The 12,937-nt window shown below is 41.7% G+C and overlaps 1 protein-coding gene across 2 annotated transcripts in view; it reads left to right on the top strand.

Annotated features, from left to right (window-relative positions):
• The window catches only part of Ttc30 (tetratricopeptide repeat domain 30), a 232,476-nt gene that overhangs the window by 64,690 nt on the left and 154,849 nt on the right, over window positions 1–12,937 (top strand). For both annotated transcript variants that reach the window (XM_090376994.1, XM_090376993.1), the window contains exon 5: window positions 5,361–5,429. In XM_090376994.1, coding sequence (XP_090233120.1) covers window positions 5,361–5,429 — 69 coding nt within the window. The remainder of the gene's footprint in view (window positions 1–5,360; window positions 5,430–12,937) is intronic.

Genomic DNA, 12,937 nt, shown 5'->3' with positions numbered 1-12,937 from the left:
CCAGATAAGAAACAATAAATGTCCGTGCCTGGACTACTTAGAACCCGAAATTATTAAGAAGACTGTGGAGATCATTCCAGACCACCTCTTACACCTCTATAACAGCTGCTCGGCTAAGGGTATCTTCCCTAAAAAATGGAAGACAGCAAAGGTAAAATTAATCCCCAAAAATTCAAACAAACCACCCCACCACCTGCCAAACTCCTATTGACCAAATTTAGTAGGTGGTAGATGACTTTCATCAACCGGTGAAATACCACCACTTTGCTTATTGGAGGCTTGAAGTGGTGAAACCCATGTTTAGTCTCTAGAGCAAAGTTTCCAGCATCCCCCTCCCCCCATACTTCTCCTTTAACCCATGCATGGTACTAAGTACTATAGGTTTTGATACCTTTCGTGTTTGGGGTTTTCATAAAAAAAAAAAAAAAAAAAAAGCCCTACTGCCTGTTGCAAGCAAACTGCTAGAAAGACTACTCTACACAAGGATAAACCAGCATTACCGGGCAGCGAAACTCACAGAGACATCGCAATACCGATTCAAGCAGGGTTCCTGTACTGTGGAGGCCTTGCGTAGTCTATCGGAATCAGCAACATACTGTAATAATAAATATGTTCTAGTCATCTCCGTTGACTTCGCCGGGGCATTCGACACAATTTGATGGCCGAGTGTCCTGGCAAGACTAAGGCAGGCACATGTGCTGATCAACTTATACTCCATAATTAGGTCATATCTCTCTGAGAGATGCATTATCGTGGAAGCACCTTATGCTAGAGTGAATCGTGGTGTCCGCAGGGGCTGCCCCCAGGGTTCTGTTCTGGGGCCACTCCTGTGGAACACGATTCTGGACCTCGGTGATGTGCACTCCCGGGCCTTTTCTGATGATTTAGTCCCTACCATTGCTGCAGATAGCAGGGCGCAGCGAGAGGAAAAGGCCAACCAATCAATGCTGATATTGCAAAACTGGACCAGAACCCACTGCCTGACGATATCAACAACAAAGACGTCCTCCACCCTGCTAAAAGGCAAGCTTGATATACGTAAGCCGCCACAATTAAAGGTGGGACCTACCACAATAAAACTAGTGACCCAGTTAAAATATTTAGGGGTTATACTGGATGGTAATCTTTCCTTTAAACGCCATCTAACTTATATCAGAGCCAAAATTAAAAGACACTCTGGATTGGTGTCTAGGATCACTAGGCGGGACTGGGGGTTAAACCAATGCACCCACCCTGTCATTGTTTTATAAAACAACCTTTCTACCGATCATCACTTATGCCTCAGCAATATGGTTTCCCAAAACGGCAACTGTAGTAAACCGATGCATCCTTGATGCAACGCAAAGAACCATCCTACTGACAGTTACACGTGCTTGAAGAACAACCAGTACCCATGCACTGCAGGTCTTGGTCGGGGCTCTCCCCCTTGACTTAGAGATCACGTGCAGGGGAATGAACTACCACATAGAGAAAGGAATACCCTGTACATACCATGGCTATACTGTGGACATTAATGCACCACGCAAAAATGAAAAAATAAGACTGCAAAAACACCTGATGCAAGTTTGGCAGGAGCACTGGGCCAACTCAAATAAGGGAAATATCACCAGGAAATTCATTCCAAACATCGACAGGATGTACCCCAGTCCCCCAACTTCATTTCAACCTGGCTTATACACCACCTATTTACTGACTGGACACGGGGCCTTTAAAGCCAAGCTGACAGTGCTGGGAATTGAAGAGGATCTGAGCTGTGCCTGTGGGGAACTTGAGTGCTGGGAGCACATTATGTACGATTGCACCCATTATGAGGACCTCAGATGCAGACTGATCACCGCGATACACTTCCTCCTCAAGAACCTGGAATCACATCTACTGGACTCACTAGAGGAATATAGGGCGCTAAAGGAATATGCCCAAAAACTATTTGCTAGGCATAAAACACTGATAGCCATCAACAGAAGAAATAGATAAAAAAAAAAAAAAAAGACAGAGCACGCATGGAGAGGACTCAAAAAGAACCTCCCTCAGGAACCTGCTCACTACTAATAATCTAATACCTAGCGAACGGAAGAATAACCCCATGGAGATGTGGATCTTCCCATGATGAACAGACCCGCAGCCATTGATAATGGACTGACAACGAACCTGACCAGTTTTCTTAGCTGAGGAGGATAAACCTGGATACTAAAACCGATGACAGAGAAGATCGACAAAGATATAGAAACTCCAAGTTGTCGCCTTGTCGGAGCCATATTGGCTCAAGGCTCTGCACTCTCTTGTGCGGTGCAACCTTTTTTTCTCCTACACCCGACAAGGGGGGGAGGTGACGGCTCGCTGTCTTCTCTCTCCCTTGCCACACCTTTCCTTCCCTCTGGTGGGAATAATTGGGGGTTACCTACCCTATTGATCCTCTTCTTCCTATTTCACCCCCCAGCCTTCACTCTCCCCTCCCAGCACTTTCTCTTGCACAGCGTATAGCCCTACACGTCCAAATTTAAACTACACCAAAAAATTTCGCCCGACCTTTTAGGCACTTCAACAGAAGAAATAGATAAAAAAAAAAAAAAAAAAGAAACAGGCCTTCAGCGTCAAACCCCATATTAGTGCTTTAATGTAACTGAACAATGTAATGAACTTTAATGTAACTAAAATCAACCATGCTCGTTCCAATTTTATTTTAGGTCCTAGCCACTAAAATCCCAGGAAAGTAAGTGGCAGGACCTTCCAGAGTACAACTGACTCACTGGTAACACCCGGCTAGCCTCCACGTGGCGAGGTATGGGCAATGTCGGGTCCCATTAGGGGCCTGGTGGCCAATAAGCCGGATAAACAATGGACACAACATATAACAACTACTCGTGACCCACACACTTCTAAATCTCTGGCTTTGACAGGGTACTGTCACCGATACATAAAACATTCGCGGAGATGGGAGAAATTCCAGGAGCCGCTAGATCCTCAATATACTTCATACCTCTCTCCAAGCAGGTCCACAGAGGCTGCCCCCAGGGATCAGTTCTGGGGCCCCTTCTGTGAACTCTTGTGCTGGATGAGTTCCTCAATATGGAAATCCCTAATATAAAAACGCAGGCATACGCCGATGATCTTATACTGATGCTGCAGGTTAATAGCAGGACACAGCTGGAGACTCATGCAAATCATGCCATTTCTGTTCTGCAAGGATGGGCAAATGGGAACCTACTGAACATCTCACCGGAAAAAACATTCAGTACTCTTCAAGGGCTCTCTTGATCTCAGGAGTTCTTTCCAGATCAAGATAAATGGAACAACCATTAAATTCCAAACAGAAGTCAAATATCTTGGCGTTTTCCTCAATAGACACTATCGAGGATAACTTCACACCGCATCTTAGTTACCTCAGAGTAAAATTCAGGAAATATTCTGCCCTATTTGCTAGAGTTACACGCAGAGACTGGGGTCTGAAGAAGGGGGCACTCGCCATCCTCTACAAGGCATTCTTCATCCCGGCACTGGCTTATGCAGCGGGAGCTTGGTACGCTAAGGCAAGCACTGCTGTTAACAGAAGGAAACTGGAAACCATCCGTCGAATAATTCTCCTCACAACAACCAGAGCATGCTGCACGGTAAGCCCCCACACTCTCCAGGTCCTTGCAGGATGTCTCCCTCTGGACTTGGAGATTGTCTGCCGTGGGCTGCTGCACCAACACGCCAAAGGAACGGTAATCACATATTTGGGATACACTACGGACCCAACTCTGACTAGACCACAGGAAAAAAGACGTCTTACAGACCACATGAGAACAGTGTGGCAGAATCGGTGGAATGACTCCACTAAAGGCCGCATAACTAGAAACTTCATACCAGACATTGGATGTGTTTACCCTATTTCCCCGATCTGGTACTCTCCTGAACTTCATACCACTTAACTGCTGGCAGGGCATGGCTCCTTCAGGAAGAAACTACACGATTTTTGGAATCTCGGACATAGCGCACTGTAAATGCGGACAAGAAGAAACTTGGGAGCACCTGCTCTACGAATGCAATATATATGAAGACCTCCGTGGCCTGCTGTTTACCAAACTACGCTCCATCCTTAGAAATCAGGAGGACATAGTGCTGCAGGAAGAGGAAAATTATAAGGCTTTCACGCTTTTTGCTCAAAATCTCTTCGCGAGGCAAAGAGCACTTCCACCACCCTGAAACAGACTTCAGACTTTGGACTACCAATGGACACAAAGAACACAACTGGCCATTGATGACCAAACAAAAGCAATCAACAGCGATTAAAGCAGTCTTTTTTTTTTTTTATAGGTCCTAGCCACTGAAATCTGAGGAAAGTAGGTGGCAGGACCTGCCAGAGTACTGATTCCTTACTGGTAACACCTGGCTAGCCTCGTCGAGTCCCATCGGGCCCGATGGCCAATTAGCCAAATGAACAATGGGCACAACAGACTACATGATCCACACACTTTAAATCTCTGGCTTGACAGGGTACTGTCACTTGATACAGAGAACACCGCGGAGATGGGAGAAATCCCAGGAGCCGTTAGACTGTCAACATACCAAAAAAAAAATGCCGACGTTAGAAAAATCAAAAAATATATATATATCAAAATTGTAATTTTTTTGATGCCAACTTTATTTTCAATCTTTTCTGAACACAACTTCATTAACATTAAAATTATTCACAACTGTGAATAATTTTAATGAGTTTTTTTTGCTAGTTTACATTTATTTATTATGCATATGCATATAAAATCCATTTTTATATTAAAAACATATTTTAAATGAATTTTTGAAATTAAAACTCTCTTTACGCCTGTTAGCAAGCAAAATGCAAATTTAAATTTCCACGTGCTTCAACAAATGCTTGTAATTCAATGATGGCTTGTCAATAACAGGAGTGCCTACTGCACAAAATGTGAAGTGTATGTCAATAATTTGATTCCAGATGATGATTCAGTATCATGAAGCCAGAGAACATTACCATCTGGAGGAGGACTTGTGGCAGTAAAGCCAGCTTGCTATCAGTAATTATACATGACATGCCAGTCAACATGTGGATATAATTATTTTAATTTAATTTGTGGATTTTTCTTAATTGGACAATAATTAATAGAGATTTCTGGAATTTTCAAGGGGGAAATGAGAGAAAACATTTTCAGAAAGAGCCATTAGAAGTTTCAGCTTTATGGACAGAGTTGATGTAGACCATGAATTGCTGAAGTATTGTTTGGAGTCTCATTGACCTTGGGCACCTGACCCAGAGTTAATTGTATTGTGTTTTTTTTTTACTACTCTGTTTATTATACATATGTATAATAGTTAGCACATCGTTAGTTTATGTATTCAGTTTGGATTTATTATTTCTTTAGGGTTTAGTTGACCAGTGTCCTCGTGATGATCCAGATACTGAAGTAAATTTGGGATGCTTGCTGTTTAAGGTGAAAATTATTATTAATCTTTTAAAATATTAATGGATATTGCTTCTATTGGAAAATCCCATTCAAGGCAGTTTATGTAATTTTCTGTTTCCAGGCATTGTGTAATATATAAGTACTTATTCTAATTTCAATAAAAAAATGCATATTTTAATGTGTATGATTGCACTTTTAATGAACTAAAGAAGCATATTGTGCATACATGTGCCAAAAAAACCCTTTTATTTATGTACCGAATAATAACTGGTATTTTATATAGAAGTAGATATAAAAGAAACTAATGTATGATAGTGATTCCAGGTTAGTATGGACTTTTATTTTTTACAATAAGCTCATACATACATATATATGTACAGTATGTACATACCAGCATCACCAAATTTATTACTTTTTTGAGATATTGTCCCTTTATGCTGATAATTTTTGCTATTATCGTGGCAAGGCACTGATTCTGGCAGCATAGAACAAAGTAGGCTTAGTAGTTAATTCAACTAATTGAGGATATCGCACTTGACTTTATCTGTTTTGAATTTCTACTCTCTCTCTCTCTCTCTCCCTCTCTTTCTCTCTCAGGTACCGACTTCATTAGCCCAAAAAGTGATAATCACCGAGTACTAAATTCAGTTGACACTGCTTGACAAAATTATTAGAACAAAATGTTTTTCCTGAATATTTTATTGTGAACAGTATCGCCAAAGGTGAATATTTGATATAATAGGCATCCTAGCATGAAAATTCTGATTATCCAATAGAAATCAATCTACCACCATACAGAACTGCACATTATGCAAATTATTCTTGCCTATAAAAACATGGATTGCAACCTCAACAATTCATTCCCGTTTTTTGCTTGTTTAGTGGGATAGCCACATCTCCAGAACTCAGGATGACAGGTCATCATTGTTTAGATGATTCTTTAGGACGGGGAGCCGTCGGATTGACTTGAAGCCAGGCAGTCGCAGGTGAAAGTGACACGTTGGCTTAATGTGTCACACAGTGTCGTCTCGGTACTACGGAAGGAGTTTCAGGAGACAGTAGTAGTAGAAGTAGTGGCATGTGATGCAAGAAAGCAAGTATGAGCTTATGCAGCATCAGCCAAAAAAAAAAAAAAAAAAAATCACACCATTCCCTCCAAATGCCTGTCCAGTTCCTCCTAAATTTATTCAACCTATCAACTTCCACAACGACAGATGGAAGTTTGTTCCAGCAATTAACCACCTGCTGGCTAAAGGCAAATTTCCGCACATCTATTCTACATCTGTCCTTTCTTAATTTGAATTTATGCCCCCTTAGGTTCGTAATCTGAACAAGTGGAAGGATCCCATCAGAATTCAGCGTGCTGAACCCATTCAAGGCCTTATACACCTCAATCAGATCACCGTGCAGGTGCCTAGTCTCCAGCCACTGCAATTTGCAGAACTTAAGCCTCTCTTGATAAGAGGATCCCTTCATTCCCCCTCACCAATCTTGTTGCCCTTCTCTGTACACGCTCAAGTAAATCTACATCCTTCCTAAAATGAGGTCTCCAGACCTGTACGCAGTACTCAAGGCGTGGCCTGACCATTGCCTTATACAGAGGGATAATCACCACCTTTTCCCTGATAGCAAAATTCCTATATATCATTGACAAAACCCCATGACCTGCCCTGGCAGCCTGTCTGCATTGCTCAGAAAACTTCATATCTGACTGCACAATACTCCCAGGTCTTTTTCATTTTCTACCACCTTAAGTGTAGTACCACACAGTTGGTACGTTTCTCTGGGGTTACTTCTACCCATATGCAGTACTTTGCATTTGTCAAGGTTAAACTTCAGTTGCCACTTCTTAGCCCATCTGCCCACATTATCTAGATCCTGTTGCAGTAGCACACTGCCATTACTGTCATTAACAACCCTGCCAACCTTTGTATCATCTGCAAACTTCAACACTAAGCCTGATATACCTTCATCAATATCATTGATAAATATACAAAACAACAGTGGACCCAACACCAAACCCTGTGGGACTCCACTAATAACATTAGTCCAAGAAGAGCAGCACCCATAAGAAGTGCTGACCAAGGTCATCCAAGAACTATGTTAACCAGAACAGACCACTATCTAGCTCTAACAGTAAGATAGAACGTACAATGTCCTGTCATCAACTGTCTCTTGAGGTTGCTGCAATCACAGATGTAAACATTTCTAACTTGACTGTGTTAAGAAGGCTCAATTGAAGTGAACTCTATGCAAGGATGCCAGTGGTTTGTATCCCATTAACCCCAAACCACCAAATATCTTGTTGAAACTGGTGCAGTGAACATGTGACTTGCAGCCCTGATAAATGGAGTATAGTTCTATTCTTTGATTAATCCTGTTTTAGATACAAACAGATTTTAGACATTATTTTATCTGGAGACAACAAGAAATGTGGTATCATCCCTTCAACATCAGAGAACAGGACACCTATGGTGGAGGCGGTGTTCTCATGTGGGGAGGAATAATGATCAATGGCCATACCCCTCTTTGCTTTTTTAATAGGGGTACTGTACCGTAGAGGTACCAAGAATTGATCCTTGAACCCTATGTGCGACTTTTTATAGGTGTGGTTGGCTCACATTTTCTTTTCATGCATGACAGTACCACTGCACATAGGGCTGAAGTGATGAGGAATATCTTGAAACTGAAGATATGCAATGACTGCTGTGGCCAGCATCATCACCAGACTTAAATCCGATCGAACTTGTGGTCCCATGGGTGTCACATTGCATACCGATAGCCAACTCCTCGGTCACTTGGTGAGTGGTGCCTCCGTAGCCAGGTAGGAAGGAGCAGCAGTGCATAGCACATGCTTCTTGATTGCGCCTCCGTAGCCAGGTGGGAAGGAGCAGCAGTGCGTAGCACACGCTTCTTGATTAGACCGGGGTTCGAGCCTGTCACCACCAAATACGGAGGATGCGGAAAGGTCAGGGAATGACCACCGCATATCCCGGAGCAATATGGCCTTAGTTGCTAATGCTCCTAAAAACCAAAATAACAATAACAACAATAACAAGCTTCTTGATTAGACTGGGGTTCTAGCCCGTCACCACCAAATACGGAGGATGCGGAAAGATCAGGGAATGACCACCGCATATCCCGGAGCAATATGGCCTTAGTTGCTAATGCTCCTAAAAACCAAATAACAAACAAACAAACTTGGTGAGCTGAGGTCTGCGCTGGTGGAAGAATGGGATTTGTTGCAACAGAATCTTATAGACACCCTTATATCAAAAATGTTTCACTGCTGTCAGGCCTGTTTAGCCATTGGAGAGGATCACATGCCATACTGATTCATGTGACCACTTTTTCGAGCATCTTGTATCAACTTCTGTAATGTGACCTTTTGTTAATTCTTATACAACCCCTATAAATGTCCCTTTTACCTGTCTGAAGTTTCTCACTCTCTTTATTTCATCGTTACTCCACGGTACACCATTATACCAAATTTTGTCCTGCTTCACCGCAAGCGCACGAGTTATGCCACGTTTTCTACGTGTTCTGTTAATTTTGTTAAGCAATGTATTAGTTCATGATTTCTCATTAGTTCATGATTTCTTCATTCAGCAATCCTTAGGGCTTGACTGGTGCCAGTTTAATGCAATTTTCTGGTATACAGGAATCCATTACTGTATGTGGTTAGTTATTGTTATGCTATTTTAGTTTTTAGGAGCATTAGCAACTAAGGCCATATTGCTCCGAGATATGCGATGGTCATTCCCTGACCTTTCTGCAACCTCCATATTTGGTGGTCACAGGCTCGAACCCCGGTCTAATCAAGAAGTGTGTGCTTTGCACTGCTGCTGCTCCTGCTCACCTGGCTATGGAGGCACCACTGTATGTGGACGTGTTATTATGTCACAAAATGATTTGTTTTGACAGTTTCTCAGGTCTTTTCATGCAAACTGCTATGAAGGGATGTTGAAGAGTTTCTTGCCTCTCACAGAAGGAATGCTGGAAAGTTGTAAAAACAGATTTATTTTTCTATATAATTCCCCTTCCAAAGTCAACACATTTTCTGGCACAATCCACTAGCTTTTGTAACACTCTCAAAATTCAGTTTTTAATTCAAACCATTTGTTTACTGCATCCATCACATCATCAATTTTCTGTCCTTTTTCAGATTTGGAAAATTGGAATTTGAAATTTGTAAAATTGTCTGATGGAGCCAACTGGTGAGTAGGGCAGATGCTGTAATAGTTCAAACACACAGTCACACTGTGTTGCCTGAGTCACAAATGCTGTGTGCACTGGTGCATTGAACCACAATCACTTCTTCTGCATCCCAGAAGACAAATGCCATGACTTTCCCATCCAACTTCTGCACTCAAAACTTAGGCGCCTCCGTAGCCAGGTGGGAAGGAGCAACAGTGTGTAGCACACACTTCTTGATTAGACTGGGGTTCAAGCCCATCACCACCAAATACGGAGGATGCAGAAAGGTCAGGGAATGACCACCGCATATTACCGAGCAATATGGCCTTAGTTGCTAATGCTCCTAAAAACCAAATAACAAACAAACAAACAACAAACTCAAAACATTTTAGGCAGAGGAGAAGAGGGATGCTTCCATTGTTTAGATTGTTCTTTTGTTTTAGGGTCAAAGTGGGTGCCCCCTTGTGACATCCACAGTGACATACTCCCTCCAAAACTGAGCTTCATTACCTTCAAAATGCTGCACTACTCATGACAACACCTCACTCTTTTCCCGCTTCCGACCTGCATTCAATGCTTTGGAAACCCACCTCAAAGAAACCATTCCTTAAAACATTCACCACAATATTAAGATTGCTCAAGGTAGATGTTGAATGTTGTCTCAATGTGCTTCAATTTTATTATGCAGTCTTAAATGATCAGGTCATGAACATCCACATTTGCAGCTGTAAACATGGTAAGAGGCCACCCATTGTGGGGTACATCTTCAACACTGTCTTTTCCATGCTCAGATATCCCTATGATCTAGCATTTACTATTACTGAGCTCAGCAAAACTATTTAGAATTCTCAAAGTAGTTCTGCTGGATCAGATGCATTTACTGCATAATGCTCCGCCACCTTAACTCAAACCCCAGATCTACACTACTTCAATTTTACAACAGAATCTTTGAGGAGAATGTTTACTCTGATATATGGCTATAGTCAATAGTGGTAGCCATAGCAAAACTGGAAAAAGATGCTTCCTCCCCCAACCGTTATCATTCTATATCTCTGACCAGCTTTTTAAGAAAAATCCTAGAAAAGATAGTTCACAAGAGACTCATCTAGATTATTGAAGACTGAGATGCTATATCCTACCACCAATTAAAGTTGAAGCTCACACTTAAAATACTTTTGTTAAAAAAACAACACGTGGTAACGGTAACTTTTGATATTAATAAAGCTTTTGACAACACCTAGAAATATGGAATCCTCCAAGACTTATACAAACTTGGACTGAGAGGTAGCTTGCTTCAATTCTTTCAGAATTTTCGCCATCTCGTGACCTTACAAGTACGATTCCAGAATTCTTTGTCCACAATTAACACACAAGGAGTACCTCAAAGATCAATTTTAAGTGCAACTCTGTTTGCATTACGTGCCAGTGGCATAATTCAAGGCATCCCAGCTGTGGTGGAAATTTATATATATGTTTCTGTTTCCTTGTCAATCATTGAGCATGGCTACCATTGAACGACAACTACAATTGGCAATAACTAAATTAAAACTTGGACAAAATTCAACATCTATCGATTAACTGAGGGGAAAACTACAGCAATACACTTCTGTAAATTGCAGTCTCTCCATCCAGAATCTATATTAAAACTGAAAGGCATAGAAATTAGAAATACCTATGACAATTTCCATAAGACTATTGGGCTTGATTTTAGACACCAAACTAAATTTTCATAAACACATCGCCTACTTGTGATTTACATGCCTCCAGAAATTAAAAATCCTTTGTGCAGTATCCTGAACATCTTGTAGTGCTAACAGGCAGTTGTTGCTGAATTTCTATTGTGCTCTAATCTGGTAAAAATTACACTATGGAGCTACAGTATATGCTTCAGCTAAAAACAGCATCTTAGTCTCTCAACACCATCCAGTGTAGTGCATCAACATTCAATCTGCCCTAAGCGCCTACAGAGCCTTGCCAGTTCAGAGCTTATATGTGGATGCACACGACCCTCTCCCCCTTTATTTTAGAAGACAAAACCTACTCTGCCAATATACTACCAAAATAAGAAGCCTTCAATCCCTCCCTTGTTGGGTATATATCTTAATCATCCTCTTTGGTCAACACTGAGGGTTTGCTGGTTTATAGCTTAAATAAATTCAAGGAGGAACTGGACAAACATCTAGAGGGAATTGTTGTGTGAATTTTTTTTTTTTTTTGGCTGATGTTACATTAGCATTAGCATTAGCATTAGTAGAGGCATTTGATGCAAGAAAGCAAGCTTATGCAGCATCAGCCAAAAAAAAAAAAAAAAAAAAAAGTAACATAAATAAATAAAAATAACCACTTCCACTTCACCCCTCTGTTCGTTCGAAATACCTGTCCAGCTGAGCCTTAAACTTATTTAGGCTATCAACTTCCACGACAAGGGATGGAAGTCTGTTCCACCCACCAACCACCCGCTGGCTAAAGGCAAATTTCCGCACATCTATCCTACATCTGTCTTTCCTCAATTTGAATTTATGCCCTCTCAGGTGATTTTTCTGAGCTAGAGGAAGAATCCCATCAGCATTGAGCATGCTCAAACCATTCAAGGCTTTGTACACCTCTATCAGATCACCCCGCTGGTGCCTAGTTTCCAGACACTGTAATTTGCAAAACTTAAGCCTTTCTTCGTAAGAGAACCCCTTTGTCCCATTCACCAATCTAGTTGCCCTTCTCAGTACTCGTTCCAGCAGCTCTACATCCTTCCTGAAATGAGGCCTCCAGGCCTGTATACAGTACTCTAGGTGTGGCCTGACCATTGCCTTATACAAGGGAATAATCACCTCCTTATCCCTGCTAGAAAAATTCCTATATATCATTGACAATACACCATGAGCTACTCTTGCAGCTCGTCTGCACTGCTCAGAGAACTTCATATCTGCCTGCACCACCACCCCCAGGTCCCTTTCATTCTCTACCACTGTCAGTGTAGTACCACAGAGTTGATACGTTGCTCTGGGGTTGCTGTTTCCCATATGTAGTACTTTACATTTGTCAATGTTAAACTTCATTTGCCACCTCGAAGCCCATCTGCTCAACCTTTCCAAATCCTGTTGCAGCAGCATAGTGTCAGTAGTGTCCTTGACAACCCTGCCAACCTTCGTATCGTCTGCAAACTTGGACATTAAGCCTGATATACCATCATCAATATCATTTATAAATACAGAAAACAATAAAGGCCCCAATACTGAACCCTGAGGGACTCCACTAATAACATTAGTCCACGATGAGCAGTGTCCATTGATTACCACTCTCTGTCTTCTCCCCCTCAACCACCCCTTTATCCGTAGCAGCAA

This window comes from Mastigoproctus giganteus, chromosome 7, assembly GCF_048544385.1.
Source record: "Mastigoproctus giganteus isolate SK-2022 chromosome 7, ASM4854438v1, whole genome shotgun sequence".
NCBI classification, from domain to species: domain Eukaryota; kingdom Metazoa; phylum Arthropoda; class Arachnida; order Uropygi; family Thelyphonidae; genus Mastigoproctus; species Mastigoproctus giganteus.
This window is presented reverse-complemented; position numbering and strand designations above follow the sequence as displayed.